This window comes from Electrophorus electricus, chromosome 16 (genome assembly GCF_013358815.1).
Source record: "Electrophorus electricus isolate fEleEle1 chromosome 16, fEleEle1.pri, whole genome shotgun sequence".
NCBI classification, from domain to species: Eukaryota; Metazoa; Chordata; class Actinopteri; order Gymnotiformes; family Gymnotidae; genus Electrophorus; species Electrophorus electricus.
In genome coordinates, this window is record NC_049550.1 from 4302521 (window position 1) to 4321161 (window position 18641).

The following is an 18641-nucleotide window of genomic DNA, read 5'->3' on the forward strand; positions in this document are numbered from 1 at the left end:
GCATGTCCACTGGTTAAAGAGGACTTAAAAAAGATCTACACCAGCAACAACATCAAAGAGAAGGTAATAATAATGTTTATTGTATTTCTTCCCAGAGATGTAATCAGCCTTAATTTGGAGAAACCAAGTGAAAGCTGATCATTTTGTTAAACACCTTTGTACCATCAGAATTACAAGGCTTTTAAGTTACAAGGCAGTTTACATTAATTATATATTACTTATTCATAAATAAAGCTGATATATATTTGAAATATGTATAATTGTATAATATGTATAATTATTATTGTTTTGCAGGCAGGAAACTCATTTTTTTTTACCTGTGATATTAGCTAGTTGGCATAGTTGTTTTTACAAAAAAAAGTAATATTTGTATAATAAAATAAATTTGAGTGATTTTTTTTTCCCTATAACCAAGCATGTTAGTAAACTACCAAGACGCACACACAGATGTTATATACAAACAATGTCTTAAGACTTCTGTTCCCATTTCATTAAAATGTACATGATTTTTACAGCCAAGCACCATTTATTACAGAGTGCTGGAGTAGGAAAGCTTATTGGTAATTATCCTGTAGTCCTTGTTTTATTTTCTAGGTCATTAATTATTGTAATGCTGGGGAGGATGAGGGCGAACACACAAGCGAAGTAACAACACCTCGGATATGAGAATGAACTGAATCAACGACTAGGGAAGCCATACTAGCAACAAACAGACAGGATAAATAAATGAATAGCAAGTTTAATATGGGAACTAACCCTAGAAGCCAATAATACAGAATAGAACGAAGGAAACAAACAGAAGACTAACAGGGTGCAGATGAATAGTTCTCTGCTGGAGTAAAACAGAAACTAAGGAAAACAAACACAAAGGCACATTTAGCAGTAGAGTATCCGCAAAACATAAAACCTATAAACATGATTAATGAGCATAATGAAATACAAGGACAGGGAAATACTCTGAAGAGGGATACTTAAATAGACACTTGTAACAGAACTAAGGGAAAGTGTTCAGAAAGACATGAGACGAAGGGAAAACTGGAAAATGCTAGCGTATGCAAACAGAGAGCTTAATCTAAACAGTAAAGAGACATTCGAAGTGAGAGGGAGCACAACAGAACTAAGCAGGAGAGAGAAAGTACAACAGAATGGGGAGAGAACGACCAGCAAACATAAGATGAGGAAGCAAGGCTTAAATAGTAACACTAACAAAGGACAAACAAGGAACAGCCGGAGCTAAAGGGGAGGAGAGAGAGAACCACAGAAACAGACAATTCATGTATTCAGAGAAATGGGGGACATATTGGTATGCGAGCTTGACAGTTATGTTTACATGGGGAGCACACTAATTTATTCTGAATGTAAAAAGAAGTAAACAATAACCATCACTGGGCATTGATTGGTAGAACTTCACTGAAAGGTAAATAATGCTTTAATAACTCAGTACAATTTGTTTTTCTTACACCGACACCTGTACTATAAAGACATTATAAGGTGCGAAATGTCTCAAGCGCACAATCAGTTATCCAGCAGGTAGCAGAAGGTAACAGCTTCCAAGTTTAGGCGTGCGAGTCTCACAACGGAAACCGTCGATAGTGGCAGTACTCTCCGGCATCCCTTTTGTCGTGATAACTCTGTCTCATGGCTTTGGTTTGCTTTGTGTCCTCATTGTTCTGCCCCTTGTTTAATCTTCCCCTTTCATTTGCATCACCTGTGTCCTATTTTGTTGTAGTACACCATGTATTTAAACCGTGTTTTTCCCTTCGTTTGCTGGTCATTTGTGATTCCAAGCCTGTGCTTGTCATCCAAGCCTCGTTTGTTATCTCTACTGTTTATTCTAGTCATTGCTTGTGTTATTGTTATAGCCTGCTTTTGTCATTGTGTGTTTTGTTTCTTTTATTTAACTATGTATTGTCAGACTCTCCGCATTGGCTGAACTGTACTAATAACTCTGATTATAGATATGCCCTTTTTCACATATGGTTTTGAATTTTAGCTGGCTTTTTGTTGCACAAATAGTTACCTTGACAAATGTTTCGTGTGTTGTCTGGGACTAGATTTGTCTAATTTATTTTTAATTTGTCTATTTATGCTGCGATATATATAAAATTATTGGACATTTGCTTTAAATATATCTACTATGTAAAGCTCACTATTTAAAATTCATGGCATTTGGAAAAACCTAAAACCTGCTTAGCCTGATTGTTTTTGCAATGCGCTGCTTCATTTTGTGAAACCAGTTCTTTACCACTCTACTCCATTCTGCAAAGAAAGTGAAGCAGTTTCACAGAATGAGCTAAAACATTGCAAATCTGGTCTCATTTCTTCCTTTCATTTATGCAAATGTATGCTATGAGGTGAGCCTTAGTATTTCATAATTAATATTATTCCTTATAACAAACATTTTTCTGTAATGCAACTTGGAATTTCTTTATTGGGCATCTGTAACAAATATTCCTACCTCAATAAAGAGTGAATGGAGTTGAAGAAGTACAACATTTACAACAGTTACAGTGTTTGGGCTACAGTGTTGTTGGGACAGAGTTGATATTACATTTCTGCTTAATATTTCAGACATCAACAGTCATCTGACTGATGTCCAAGAATCTCCACTCCTTGTCCCAGCTGACAAGAAGATCCTGCCAATCTCCTAGACTGCGGCCAGCCAGGCCGACAAGGAGCAGGCTTCAGCGGATATTCCAGATGAAAGGAGGTGGTGAGGTCGGGATCCAGTACCTGGGAGGCCGGTATCCAGCAACGCTCCTGCGGACCGCACCCCTCCCAATCCACGAAGTACTGCAGCACGCACCTTATAGGCGGGTCCTCCCTCCACCTCCAACGGCGGAGGCGGTGTACCCAAGGAGTTCTCCTCATCAGAGAGGGGTCCCTCCACCACAGGCTTTATGGATGACACATGGAAAGCCGATGATGCATGGCAGCTGCCCGGCAGGCCTATCCTGTACGTGACCTCATTATTCCGACCAGTAACAGACAGGCATATTTTGCAGTCAACTTGCCTGCAGGTCCCACCCAGCCATCTTTTGTAGATACCCATATCTTTTATCTGCTTTCCTTCTGAAGGCCACTACCCCAGAGCACAACTGCCGGTACACCTCCTCCCACACCTGTTCACTGCACTTACACCACATCTGGACAGCGGGCTGGTCAGACATAGGGGGCTTCCAGGAATACAACGGTGACTGGTATCCTAGGATGTACTTAAAGAAAGTAAGCCTCATCCCTATGTGGCAGAGAGAGTTTTGGGCATATTCTGCCCAGGAGAGGTAAGTACACCAAGTCTCCGGGTGCTGCCGACAGTTTAAGGGGAGGAACTTACCCAACTGTTGGTTGTCTCTCTCAGCCTATCAGTTGGCCTGGGGGTTATATTGGGAGCATTAGAAAATGCGGTTTTGAGGACCTCGAATGCCTTTTCTGCCCCAGAATTCCACTTTAGCTGATTCGCTTATCCCCAGAGCAGGTCCGTGAAAGGCCTAGCCAGGGTACTCAGTTCCAGACTCTCTACAGATGTAGACTGGAGGTATGGCCTGGTCAGGGAAGCACTGCTTATCACAGGAGGGTGCCCACTCCAAAATGCAGCTTTTCCTCCAAGATATATGAGTGTGAGCGTAGCCAGGGGAGACCTGATGTGATGGACTGCCAGAGAGAGGAAAACAAATTAAAAAAATATGTGCTTGACATGTGCTCCACCTACTTCAAGGAGTGACATGAGTAAGAAAACCTGAGCCCACAAGTCCTCCATCAAGTGCATGCACACATAAGATAAAGGGTAAAGGGATTGGCTTTGTCCCCAGCTTCTTGGTGAAACTCCGATGCATGAGATTCCCAGCTGCGCCAGAGTCCACTAGCGCTGCGATGAGACAAGAGTGACCTGCGTGCGAGACTCTGAAAGAAATGCGAAATATCGATGGTGTTTAAGAGTGACTCACCGGATCGCCCTTTCTCTTCGGCTCCTCTCGCTTGCGTTGAACTCTGGTTCTCCTCCGCACCCCTTCTGGATCCGGAGGAGTAGTAGGTGAAGCTGTTCCCACAGAGAGGCTTTGTACGCACTGTCTCAGTTCTCACACCATGGCAAGTTCCTCGCCAAGTTCCTGCCTTTGCTGTTCTAGCGCTGCCGTTAGAACCGCCAGCAGGCCTGCTCATTCAAGGGTGCTCTCTTCATCATCACATTCTGTGATGGTGGCGGGACAGGGGGGGTGAGCAGCAAGCGTGAAGCAAAGTCTTTATTCTCCATTACTCAAAGTGAGTGAGTGAGCTGCATCACAGCAATAAAGAAAACAGAAGATATTTAAAGAGTCAGCTGAGATAACGAGCTGCACGTCGCTCCGCTAATGTGCAGTGCCGATTTCAGAAGCCAGTGGGCTTAAATAATGACAGGGGAAACAAGGAACAGGTGAGTATGATCAATAAAAGGGCGATTGGGACCGGGGCAGGAGCTGCGTATGGTTCTGTGCAGCAGTGGGCGTGTCCCTCCGGCTGGATGACCGGCCTGCCATTAATATTTCACTTAAGAAGTGACAGATATGTATGATGCTTCTGCATGCTTAAAAAGCTCAGTTTCAATTAAGTTTGCGTTCATAATTCATTAAGTTTATTTATCATAATTCCACAAACTCTCAATGATCTTTACATGGAAGATGTCTTCAAGGATCATTTAAAACAGGGTCAAACACATTAGCCAGTTGAGCATTTCCACAAAATAACAACTGGAATATTACATAGGTTTTTATGTGATAAAAGGTTCAATACTATAATATCCAACTCATTCACGTTGCAGGATACAACTGCAGATATTCAAGCACATTACGGAGGATTGTCATGACTGAAATGATGTTATGTTCAGTTGTCTGCTATATCCAAGACGTCTGGCTTTGACATTATTTATAAAACTAAATTACCAACGTGGAGAGTTGATAGAAAATATTGCTCTGTAATTTTATGCATCTTGCAGTGACTTAACATTAAATTGTCATTAAGCACTTACATGGACTATTCCATTTTCTTCTTGTCATCTGTCAGTAAAAAGTTTCTATTCTCTGTGCAGATAAACATTGCAAACCCTCCCCAATGGGCCAATGTATATGCAAAAAACATCCTTTCGTTTTATGTATCTCAAATACACGCACACACACACACACACACACACACACACACACACACACACACACACACACACACACACACACACATGCGTGCGCGCACACACACACACACACACACACACACACACACACACACACACACACACACACACACACACACACACAGAGAGTTCACTTCTCACACTCACACACAGACACGCACAACTCTTATTTCATCACATTGACTGGGAGTGAGTGGCTGCCTGTTGCATTCCATGTCAATGCATTCCAAAATCTACTTTAATGATATTTGTTATCTAAGTATCATATTTACACTATATCATCCAGCATCTTATTCAACATTCTGTCTATATCTATATGTATTACATCACTCTATGTGCTGAAAGGTGGGATTTGTCGATGCAAAAACTACACAATTAAACACCGGCACACATTCACGCACACTAACAACAACAATGACAACATAAAGATCACAATATATTTCAATGTCCAGAGATCTTGTTCATTAAGTTATATACTCAAAAGGGAACCCAGAAATCCAAGAGAAACATTTCCAAGTTTCTCAGGATCAATAAATGGGTTTTCTTGTTTTAGATTTTTAGTTTACACCAATCAGTTATGTCCACCCACCTCCAAAAGAGAAGAGCAAATAGCAAAATTAGAATTTATTCTGGAGTTCCCCTTTGAAGTTAGTTACAAGCCATAGTAAAACCTGTAGCTGGTTTCTCAGAAAGCACAATAAATGTTTAAGATTCCATTGATCATTTAAAAACGAATACACAATGGTTGATAGAGCCACAGACTATAACATCATTAAAGGAAACACCAAGCCCACGCATACACACATACACACACAAACACACACACACACACGCGCACACAAATGCGTACACGAAATGCTGCACACGCCCTTTGCTAGTGTTTCTCAAACTAAATGGCATTTAAATAGCTTGTTAGCGTTAAATTGTGCTTATCTCTGGAAGCAGCATGTTAGCAGTCAGTACCTCCTAGCTCAAGCGGACACCATTGCTCCAAGTCTTGGACAAGCATGAACAAGAAAGGGCAGGAATATTCAGGTTGATACTGACAATTCTGGGTGCCTAATTTGAATTCCAGACTCCAAACCTGTTTAGCGTTTTAGAATCTCAAACGTCATACCTCAAAATCTTCATACCTCAAAGAACTTCACATCCCAGAAGCCCCATGACTCTTCTCATTGGAATCAACAAATGCATTTTTAATTGCCATTTGCTTCCCCTGTCACTGGGGTGTGGTTAACCAGGTTAACATCTAGACACCAGAAGAAGTCTAGGTTTGGCAGGTCTTCCTGTGATGCACCTTTTGCTTTTCTTTAATCCAGCATGGCATCCAACTGGTCAGCTAGGTCATCAAACATGCTTCCGATGTCATCCAGAATGTTGACTGTGGTCTTATTTTCCACTGCAGACCTGGTAAGGCAGAGAAAGAAAAACAAGGAAGTAGGATTGACATGATAGATAGGACACTACAATTTAGGGAAATACATTTATTCACATGAACAAAAGGGTTTTAAATGACAAAACATCTTTGCCTTCCATAAGAAAACATCATACAGTGTATATATTTTACACCACAGATTTGTATAAAGGTCAAGAAAGCATCGAATATAGCTAATGTGAATATAGAAATGTTTCAAAATTATTGACCAAAACAAAAATAATTCACATACTTGTCATCTTTGATCTTTTCCTCTACGACCTCCAGAGCAGCAGCTAAGGAGGCACTCGTCTCCTCCAGTCTGAGCTGTGTCATGGTTTCTGACGCATGGCCTCCAATCAAGCACCTTGCTTCGATCAAACCCTCAGTCTCCAGTTCCCCTTGCTGCACTGCCTCTGTCTTTACACTTCCACCTTGCCTTCCACCTTGAATTTCTCCCTCAACCTGTATCTGTCTGGCCATGCCCACTTTCTTCTTCCTTATTACCATCTGCCCTGAGCTTTCCGCGCTCCATGTGACATCACTTCCTTCTGAGCCTAAGGCGTCTGCACATTCCCATCCAGGAGCTGCCTTCGCATGGCTTTGACCAGCTGCCTCCATCCTAACTGCTAGCTCCTCTTTCCTCTCTCTCTTGTGCTCCTCTTCATCTCTCAGCCTCTCCTCCTCCCTCGTCCTCTGCTGCACCGCTTCAGCCCCTGTCAGCTCCGCCTCCACGGGGCTGGGAATATCCACCGAGAGGCCTGCCATGGAGGACCTGGGTGGCTTGACCGGGGCAGAGCCGGACCCAGGGGTGGACGGGGTCTGTGGGGTTTGTGGTGTCTGGGGTGTCTGAGGGCTCTGAGTAGGTGAACTTGCTGCCCATGGGGAAAGAGTGTGAGCTTCTGCTGGCTTTGGGACAACTGTAGTATAAATCAGGTAGTCCAGCTGCTCAGGGAGAACAGTGGTAGGGGAGGAATTATGTGTGTTTAAGCAACTGGTTTTGGTGAGTGTGTGTGTCTGAGAAGCAGCGATGGGTACAGGAGCTGGTAGTGGCTTTATTTTGACTGGTTTGGGGAGTGTGGGAGGTGGGCTTGGCTTTGGAGATACTGGTGGTGGAACTTTTTTGACATCCACTGAAAAGAAAAAAATATATATAAGATACAAATCATAAGCCAAAGAATTAGTGTACAGAATTAAATTAGTTTGTGTTAATTTATCACCCATTTCATTTGAAAAAAACACTTTATTAGAAACACAATTCTGACTACAGGTCCAATGTCACCTGGATACATTTGGGTGGCACACAACTCAACCCAGCAGTGATACTGACACATGTAAAAACACCAGCAACACTGCTGTGAGTGATAAATTAATAGCTAAAGGGTATCAGCTCAACACCAACCACCATGCCACTACAGTTTCAATGTTAATTCTGTGTTGGAAACTGTTGCCCAAATAATATGCAGTCAGCAGCAATCAGAAGATGACCAGTGATAAATACAGTAGAAACTGGCTGGTAAAGTGCCCATGCCAATAGATGGGCTACAGTCTAGCCATAGCTGTACACTTAAAATGCATCAATAAGAAGATGTATATGAGAGGCCAGTGAACAGCAAGTATTTTAACTGGTGGCTGGTGAATGTATTCTATGAAAACATATTATAAGATGACATTAGTATGACAGCAAATATAATGTGCAGGTGATTTGCAAGGAGACAGTGTTCTGTTACCGGGGCTGTGCTGGCCCTCTGAATCAGGCAGTGGGACCCTCTTAGTGGGAGTGGGAGGGTCAGGCTTCCTGAGGGTCACTGCTGGTTTAGGTGAGACAACAGGCTTCAGCACTCGCCTGAAATCGTCTGGCTGCACTTCTGTTTCGCTGCTGCCTTCCTTGGCACACACTTCCAACACAGGCCTCCTGCAGGTAAACTCCAGCCTGCTCCCATCGGTGTCATTACCCTCTGGGGGAGCTAGCACCTTGGGCCGGCGCCGGACAGTACCCGTCTCTGTGAGCTTGAACTTCTCCCCGTCTGAGCTGTGTGGTGGGCGGGGCCTCCGCAGGGTTGCTGTGGCATCCACACGTGACCACTCCTCCTGAGGGAGGGAGGCAATGCCTCCTTCCAGGTGACTGAGCATGGAGCGTGGGCGGGGCTCCGGGGCCTGCCTTGATGGAGGCGTTTCCCGGGGTGCATCCAGTACTCTGTGTGTTGTGTAAATACAGGGAGTGTTGTCACTTTCTCGGCTTCCATCAAGCAGGGAGTTAGAGTCAGTGTAGCTGGGGACAGGACCGCTGATGGTGCGACGCCGGCTCTGTATGTCTGCCTCCAAGCTCAGAGCGTCACGGTTATGCCGTAGGAGGTCCAAGCTTGCCTGCGGAACAGGCCAAATAAATAAATCATACAGCAGATTCAAAATAATATAAGAGTACAGTATATAAACAGGTTCTTCCCCACCGTCGGACTCGTACACATATAGTGACATTTTGAAAGGGATTTATAGGTATATGTTACTATCGATGTAAAAACTTGTGTTTTTAGTGAGTTGTGTGTATCATATGGATTTACCTGTACACAGACAGCTCCTTTTGCTACATCTCCCAATTTGGACATTTCGAGCATGGCAGCAATGTCTCTAACACTGCCCCCAGATGCACTTGATTCAGAGGCAATGCCGCAGTCACTGCGGCGCCGCTCACGGTATGTCACACTAAGGAACGACTCACTAGGTCCGCCTTTTCTAGCCCCGCCCTCGGTAGCCAGAGCCACATCATCTGCCAGGTTACCGGTGGAAATAGAGGAACATGAACGTTTAGGTGGGGTGGGGGGGCGTGTCCTCCTGCGAGGGCGAGTCGTAGCAAACGACTGGCTGCGGTTGACGCTGCCAGTGTCTAGTGTCTCACTAAGAGCTCTAGTTGGATGGCTGTGGTCGACTGTGCCTAGTGTGGCATATTTTACTGATAAAATGGGCAAGGGTCGCTCTTCGTTCACGCGTTCTGCTTCAGCCACTCTGGGCGGCCCACCTCGAGTGACCCGTCTAGGCAAAGGGGGAGTCTGCTCCTCTTCTTCGTCCACTCCACCTTCAAGAGGAAGGCAGAGTAATGGCACTGTACCGGTGTGAGACTGAGTGCGGTTGGAGTCACTGGGGACCCTCATCCTGCTCTGTATTTTCATGGGCGACCCTGGGGAGTATGTGGGTGAGTGTGAGTGAAGGGATGTGGCTTTGCCTTTAGTGGGCATGTATGGTGGGGCAGGACTATCATTTGACATAGGCTTCTTGAGTGGAGGAGGGGCATTTGCTCTCTGTATGCCCCGCCCTTGTGAGATGTGCCGGGGAGAGCCACGCCCCTCTGACCCCTTGCGTGTCCTTGGAGCAGGGGTGGATTTGACCTCCACTACAGTACTTATGACATCAATGGTGGTTTCTTGTTTTGAATCTGTGCTTTCACTGGGTTGGACATCTGTGTTGGAAGCTTCTTCCTCTTTTTGAGGTTCTCCCAGTCTGTTAACAGCTAACATTAACTTCTTCTGATGTCCTACCATGCAAAGGATATAAACAAAATTAATATTTTTACAAATAATCATTCCATTACGTTGTTTGAGGACATTAACACTTTACACTTAAGAATTTTAAAAGCTATATCCTGTTAATCTATTAGCAAATGCTTATGCTTATATATAATGCTTATTATATACCCAGCTTGGTGATGCCAATTTCCTGCAAGTCCTCCAGAGTGATGTCACTGACAAAGTCCATGTTGTCATACCCATTCTGAACAAGAGTCTGGTAGTACTGACTCAGTCCAATCAGAGACAGCCACTCTGCCAGGTTGGCCTACAGGGTCACACAGAACATTGCTGGATGGCTGGCTGTGATGAAGCTGCACATGTGTATGTTCATGTATAGCTTTTACATGGAAAACATGAGACGATTACCTTTGGTCAATAAGGTGTGTGTGTGTGTGTTTTCTTACAGGCTTTTCTTTAGGTATCCAGTCAGGGACATTCAGTTTGCTGATCTCTGACAACATCTTCTTCCTGTGTCCAGGTTTTGTCACCCCAATCACTGTGAGGTCCTGTAAACACAAATAGCTCAAATGTCTGTAATCTGTAACTCAGCAAATGAGAAACAACAAAATTTTCAAGAGCAGTACATAGATGTTCGCATTTGTGTAAGTAGGTGTGTAATACCTCTGGAGTCATTCTACTGATTGTATGTAGATCGTATCCAGCAGTCAGGAAGTTTGTTGTGTAAAATTGCAGCTGAGCACTAGTTAGCCATTCAGCAACTGCCTCTGAGCTCTAGAAGACCACCAACAGTAACAATGCAGACTTGTAAGCACTGTTGTGTGAACTGTTCTTTTCTAACCACTGTTGAGCTCACTTGAGATGAAAAACACATTTGCAGTCACTAGGTGGCAGCAGAAAGCCACACAGAAATTTGATACTCCTTGACAATCTCTCTCACACACACGCACACACACACACACACATGCCTTGCTCTCTGTTGAAGCACTGTCCTTCCTCTGCAGTAAAGGATCCACAAATGGTTTCTTCTTCTCAGGTGCACTCAAAGTAAGCTGTGAGGAAACTGTGAAGGAACAAAATGTCACACGACACATTAGTAATGTAAATACTGTCAAATGACACATTAGTAGCATCAATAATGCCACATGAGTCACATGAGACATTAACATCAATATGAGAACAAGGTTTTGTAATTATATGCCAGGAATGAGGGTCTTACTACAATGACAAGTCACCTTATAAAGGCTTCATGAATAGTTAGAAGCTTATGTAAGATCATTTACATAAAAAAGCAAAAGTGACATGTTGCTTGCTAAATCTTCATCTTTACTGTTACACCTCAAATCTTGATGGTTATTTAGTTTATTTCTCAGTAAGCATTTTACCTGTTAGCTATCTTCAGACATTTGTTATTTGGCAGAAATGGTGATTTAGACTACATTAACATATGAAATAACTAAATTTACATCACAGTCATCAATAGACACTGTTTGCCTTTTTACTTATGTTTTATAACTACTTATTAATAAAAGGTGTTTATGACCTAATTAGTATCCATTAATAAACTAATTTTAAACAATTTATAAGGGGGAACGTCTAAAATACTTACCTTTATAAAACAAGGTTTTCTACCAGTGTATGGAGATCAGTATAAATTATCTTAATTGATTTTGTAATGGAATACCTGTGCACTGGTCTACAGAGCGCGACTGTTCCAGGAGATGTTCTTTCGCTTTTGCTGACTGAGACAGCACTGTGGCCAACAACTAGAATACAAAGAAACACACACACACACATCAAATCACGGTGTGACTAGGAAGGCTTCATTTATATTGCTATTACATTTGGGGGATTTGATTTATTTTATTTTGGGTTTTGTGTGTGTGTGTGTGTGTGTGTGCGTGTGTGTGTTTGTGCATGCATATGTGTGTGTGTTGTTGTTGTTTTGTTTTTTTTCTGTGATAACTTTGTGGTTAAGGTACTTGACTTGTAATTGGAAGGTTGCCAGTTCAAGCTCCACCACTGCTAAGTTGCCACTTAACACTCAATCGCTCAAGTTGTAATCAATCATAATTGTAAGTTGCTTTGGATAAAAGTGTCAGCTAAATGCCGTAAATGTAAATGTAAGTGTGTCTGTGTGTGTCTCACCTTTACCCCCTCTGCCTGTGCATGCAGTCCTGGCACATTGAGCCCATGTGTGTTGACCCCCGGTGAATGTGTGGGAGTGGTCGGCACAGGCACAGGTGAACTGGCCAGGTGAGCATTGGCGTTGTCCATCGGTCCACCAACAGACGAGCGGCCGCCAGTCAGACTGCCCGTGCTGCCCATGCTACCAGCACTGCCGCCGCCTAGCAACAAACAAACAAACAAACAAACAACAACAACAAACCAAGGGAAAAAGTGATCATCTCTGAGAGAAAGAGGAGGAGAGAGAGATACAGACAGAATTAACAGGATATAATGATCTATAACCTGCTAATATATTTACTGTTATTATTATTGATTTGTTTATCTAGTTTATCATTTATTTTTACTTTAAGTATCATTTTGCTACTTAGGACTATTAGAACTATTATCATCATGTTCAGCTATTTTGCTGTGGCAAAATTGTGCCTGATACAGTCATGCCAATAAAGCTGCTCTAATTTGAATTGAATCGAATTGAATTGAATTGAGAGACATTATATGCAGTATATGCACTCTATGTGTACAAATTACAGTATATGTACACACTGCACAGTGTATATACTGTATATATACTGCTTGTTACTGTGTTGTTCTTTGTTAATGTTTGTGTATATGTTACTGCTTGTATATTACTTCTGTTAATGTGTTGGCAATATAATATGATTCTGTCATGCCAATAAAGCTCAGTTAAATGGAAACTGACAGAGAGAGAAAGAGAGAGAGAGCCTTGGGAATATTGGGAGCATGGGACAATGACACTAAACTCAATTTAAATTACAGACCCATTAGGCCCTAAACAGAGAATATGAATTAGCAGAATATCTCTGCACTGTCAGAGATCCACAGCAGATCATTACCAAGTACATTCTCTGTGACCACAACCTCGCCATAGAAATGGGCAAATAAAAACAATCCTGGCTACCCAGAGAGAAAAGACTATGTGGTCACTGTGAGAGTGGTGAGGTCGAGACAGAACAGCACTTTTTCTTCCACAGCAAAAACTTCACAAAAGATTCACCAAAATGTCACTGAAAAATTTAGTTTACTCCCAATTTTGAAATTCTCCCCTAATCTACAAGATTACAAAGCTATTTTCTTTGGAAAAATTGTACCTAATACAGTCAGGCCAATAAAACTACCTTGACTTGAACTGAAAGAGAGAGAGAGAGAGAGAGAGAGAGAGAGAGAGAGAGAGAGAGAGAGAGAGAGAGAGAGAGTCCTCACCTGCCAGAGGTTTCCTTAGTACCCATATCTCCTCACTAGCAGTGCTTTGCTGACCACTTAGAGTGGGAGACCCATGAGGGCTTGACACTGACCCTCTGGAACCTGAAACACACATACAAAAACATCTATACACAAAGCAAATTCATTATGATAGCTGGTTACAGATATACATTCCGGGAGCAGGTAGGGAATCATTTGGGGTTGTTAAAATGGACTGAGTGTACAAACAGAGACCATGGGAGCCATTCCTACTGATGAAAGTGCAATTCTCACCAAATGTGTTTGAGTGTAACAACCAAAGTGCAGAATATTGTCATGCTTGGCCAAATTGGGAAATCAGTCTCTTTAAAGAAACAAAGATGTGACCTGTTATTAGTGTCTTGCATAAGAATGCATCATATTTTTCATAATTAGTTATGCTAAAACTTGGAATAAAGATTAACTAAGCTGAGTTGTTTTGCCTGAGACATAAAATTGTCAACAATATTTTTTTTATTGTTATATGGTAATTCAAAAATCAGACATCTGTTCATTGCACAAGTATTCAGTGCCCTTGCCTACCAATCAATATTTGGTCACACATGTTTTGCTGAAATTACAGCTGCAAATCTTTCAGGAGATATTTTAATCAGCTTTGCACATCAAGATCCTCACATTTTTGTCCATTCTTGCTAGTACAATTTCTCATGCTCTGTTAAATTGGGTGGTTCATTACAGCAATTTTCAAATCTTGCCACATATTCTCAATCAGAGATCAGGCTTTGACTTGGCCACTCTAACACACTAATGTTCTTGCATTTGAACCACCCCTGTGTAGATTTGGTGGTATATTCACTTGTTGGAAAGTGAACCTCCATCCTAGTCTCATGTCTCTTCCAGAAGGGGAACAGGTTTTCTCCATTAATCTTGCCTTCAACTCTTATCACTTTCTTAGTTCTTGCAGATGAAAACTGTCCCCACAGTATTATGCTACCACCACCATGCTTCACTGTGGTGATGGTGTTCTCAGGGTGATGAGCAGTGTTTGGACTGTACCATGCTTCACTGTGGTGATGGTGTTCTCAGTGTGATGAGCAGTGTTTATTTTGGTCTCATCAAAACAGAATATCTTTTTCCAAAACTTTTTCTCCAAAATGCCTTTTGGCAAATTTCAAACATGATTTCAAATGCCCTTTTTTCAAGAATGGCTTTCCTTTTGGCTCTCTTCCATAAAGCTTTGTGGAGTGTTCGGAGTGGGAGTGTGGAGTGGGAAGTAGTTATCCTGTACAGAGCTTTTCCCATTTCACTGCAGATCTCTCCAGCTCCTTCAGAGTAACCCTCAGCCTCTTGATTGCTTCTCTGCTTATTGTTTTAACTGGCCACTGGCTTTTGATGGCCTTGTCTCTGACCTTGTCTTGTTGAGATGTGGTTGTGCAATATTTTTGGACTTAATAGTGATCTGTAAAATGTAAGATTTGGGGAATTTTTAATAACCAAACATTTTCTATAATTTTGCTCTGGATTTGTTTCAAAAGCTCCTTGGTCTTCATGATGTTTAGGTAGGTATATTTCTCAAAGTTTGGTACCTTCCAGGAATAGTTGTATTTATATTAAAATTTAGACTAGGTGTATTTATGACAATTTAATTTAATTGCACACAAGTGGAATTTAAATAATTTGTGTACTTCTGATGGCAAATGGTTGCACCAGAACTACTTTATTTGTTTTCATAACAAAGTGGGTGCATACTTATGAAATCACAAATTTTGTTTGGTTGTTTTGTTTGTTTGTTTTTTTTACTTTCCTCACGCTTCAGTATTATGGGCTACTTTGTGTAAATTCATTACACATAATCTTAATTAAGCTGATTTACATTTGAGGTTGTAAACATGTGAAAATGTTCAAAGGGGGTGAATACTTATGCATGTTTAATTGTAATGTACATTTTGCCAATTTAGTTCTATATCTCTTTACTGAAACTATACACCTAACATGACAACTTCATAAATACCATTTTAAAATATGGTTCGCATCTATGTACTGTAAACCAAAGCTCAGTATTTTCACAGGGCAGTGGAAATCAATATGTAGTAAAACATTCATATTATTTATGAGTTAAATTCTATATTTCATAACTTTGTCTGAAAGTCAAAAAAACAGTAAATACTGTTAGACTAATATTGCCCCCTAAAATAGCACCACCACATAGGGCAGTGGTACCTCAGTGGTTCAGGTTCAAGCCCCGCCACTACCACTGTACACAGTCATAATTATAAGTCGCTTTGGATAAACGTATCAGCCAAGTGCTGTAAATGTACTGCAAATACACAATAGCCAATATGACAAGAAAGCCTTCTGCCATTATACCTCTGACCATCATCCAAGTTGAAAAATGTGGGTGAACCTTCTCTGCAGCATTTTCAATTTTTTTTTTGAAAGGGGAGATTGTTGGGGGGGGGGGGGGGGGGGGGGACGGACATTTTATTAGCCAGGTTATCATCATAGCAGTCAAATGAAAGTGACCTAACAAAATCTGAAATTGTTAAACAGTTTAACAGTAAATATTGGGAGTTGATAGGATTTTCCCTCTTGTTCTTCTGATGTCTCGTGTTTTTAGAACATCACAATAGGAACCTGTACTTAATTTCATGCACGATACTGCTCTATGAAGGGTTTGCAAGCTTAATTCTCTTCAAATAAAAATTCTAAACGATATATGTGAAATAGTGCTGAGTGAACTGAAGAAATGTTTTGAAATTCTAATTTCAAATATAATGGGAGAGTAAGATGCACTGAGTGATTTTGGCATCTACAAGATACTATCTTAAAAAAAAAATTACAATGAACATAAATAAAATACATAAAACATGGGGTGAAGATTCCCAAGATACCAAAGTATCTAAAGAATTCTACCCCTATAGTAACTTAAATTGCCAAGATGAGTTTCTGTTGCTTAGCAAATAACTAATTTGTATTAATGTAACGCCAGTGAATATACTCCTAATTTGCCATCATTTTCATTTTCTGGAGCAGCTTTGCAGTGATATGCCATAATATATGGCCTTGTCTATCAGAGGATTGCTCTTTCAGACATTTTGGGTTCTAAAACATTTTGAAATGCACAGTAGGCATATATAAAAGTTCAGTTTTTTTATTTATTAAATTACTGTTTGCAATTGACATAACTTCAAATGAGGAATATGTCCATGTGTTTCCCACATGTATTAGTTGAAACCAGCATCTTCAAGCCCCATAAAGACATTCAGCTGGCTTGGATTGTTGTACCTCCTTCTTGAAAGTCTTACACTGATCAATATCTGATCAATATTAGCACTGAGGTGCTCTGTGGCAAATTAGGAAAACTGATAACATCAGCATCTGATAGTCTGTGAGGGTTGTGGTGTGCCTTAAATGGGAGTGTCATAAAAATACATTTATTGCCTTTAGGACCTTAAGGGAATATTTGGTTTATTAAGTGGTGATATTAAGTTCAGACTGAACTGCACTAAAAGGCATTGTATAGGCATATCAAATAGCTATTAGAGTGGCCTCTAAAAATGTAATTCTAGCCATCTATAAATTTTGGAAAATGACTTCACTAGGCAAGTCAGTAAAAACATTAAAAACAGATTGCTCTCTTGCCAGAAAAAATTAAAAACTTATACATATGTTATTAAAAACTTCCATTATTACCAGAGAAGCAATAAATGCATTTGAGATTTACCTTGATTAGAAAGAATAATTATGAGAAAAGCTAAGGGTAAAGATTGGCAATATGAAGTTTAGTTTTAGTGCATGCGTGCATGGATGTCTGCGTGTGTGTGTATATCAGTGAGAATGGCAATTTGGGACTTTGTGTTCTTTGTGTGTGTGTTTGTACCTGTCTCTTTTTTCGGCTCCTCTGAGCAGGAGGAGGGAGGTTCATACGCAAATGAGCTGCAGGTGGGTGTGTTATACCCAAATGAGGTGAAGAGGGGCTGATGGAAAGAGATCAGGGTAGAAGGGGGTGGGGCAGTCAGGGGCAAAGAGAGAATGTGGGAGGAGTCACCGTTCACCATGGCAACTGAGCCAATTGCCAGCGGACGGATCTGTATCTTAAGATACTGTTGAGTAGAGGGTCCTGGGTACAGTAAAACAACAAAACAACAACACCAAAAACACAAACAACAACAACAACAAAACAACAGGAAAGGAAACACAAAATAAAACATGTTCAAGCAAAAATATCTAACTCTATGCACTTATCTTTATAGATTGCATCAAATTATGAAATCAAAATAGCTTTGAAATTGAAAAAAAAAAACATTCATGCAGAAAACCAAAATGTACATTTAACAATAAAATGACATAGGCAAAAAAAAATGGCATGCATATCGTTCCAACACAAAAAACACTGCAAACACTTTGCGTATGTAAATTAACTTTGAAGGCACTTAACCTTCCATTAATCATACATAAATGCATATAAAAAGGGGGAGTGGGTGGTTTGTCCATAATGACTTTATAATGCATTTGTCTGTCACTACATTCGCATTGCACGTGTGCCTCCGTATGTCTTCATATACTTGCGGCGCACGTGTGCCGATGTGCATCCATAGACGTGTGAATGATACAAAATGCAAGGGGGGGGGGGGGAGCCTGAGGATGATGACACAGTCGATAGAGATGGGCAAGCCCGTGGTGGATAGAGGAGCTGCCGACTCTCATCTCATCCACCTGCCTTTCACTCCCATCTCTCTCTCTTGCTGCCCTTGGCTTTGATTTGTGGTGAAAGTGTAGGAGCCAGAGAGGAAACACCCGTGCGTATGCACACAAACGGACAGTGCGAAAAGCTCACTGCAGTTTCCCAGACACAGATTCTCCATTCAAAAATCCTTTGTACATTTTTATTTACTTCTTTATTTTTTATTTTAATACTGTAGACCTAATCTATGTCTGGGACACCAGACATCTCTCTCTCTCTATCTATCTATCTCTCACTCTCGCTCATACCCACACACACACACACACACACACACACACACACACACACACACACACACACAGTGTGCTGGTGTATTACATGTGCCATGTAGATGAGCTAGTGCAAGCTAAGACAATAACAAATGTCACATGACCTGAGAGGTCATGTAACGATGCAATGGCACACCTGCCCTCT

At 41.3% G+C, this 18641-nt stretch overlaps 1 protein-coding gene across 3 annotated transcripts in view; it reads right to left on the minus strand.

Annotated features, from left to right (window-relative positions):
• Positions 1-5256: 5256 nt before the first annotated feature.
• Positions 5257-18641, minus strand: part of si:dkeyp-9d4.3 (caskin-1) — a 43457-nt gene continuing 30072 nt past the window's right edge. For 2 of the 3 annotated variants that reach the window (XM_035534514.1, XM_035534515.1), the window contains 13 exons: positions 18633-18641; positions 17364-17603; positions 13505-13606; positions 12242-12441; positions 11778-11859; positions 11062-11156; positions 10757-10867; positions 10540-10641; positions 10262-10400; positions 9134-10101; positions 8303-8939; positions 6826-7705; positions 5257-6565 (listed from right to left, as the gene is read on the minus strand). The exon at positions 18633-18641 is cut by the window's right edge and continues 106 nt beyond it. In XM_035534514.1, coding sequence (XP_035390407.1) covers positions 6469-6565; positions 6826-7705; positions 8303-8939; positions 9134-10101; positions 10262-10400; positions 10540-10641; positions 10757-10867; positions 11062-11156; positions 11778-11859; positions 12242-12441; positions 13505-13606; positions 17364-17603; positions 18633-18641 — 3662 coding nt within the window. In that variant the 3' untranslated portion in view covers positions 5257-6468. The remainder of the gene's footprint in view (positions 6566-6825; positions 7706-8302; positions 8940-9133; positions 10102-10261; positions 10401-10539; positions 10642-10756; positions 10868-11061; positions 11157-11777; positions 11860-12241; positions 12442-13504; positions 13607-17363; positions 17604-18632) is intronic. The other variant, XM_035534516.1, reaches the window with a different exon arrangement.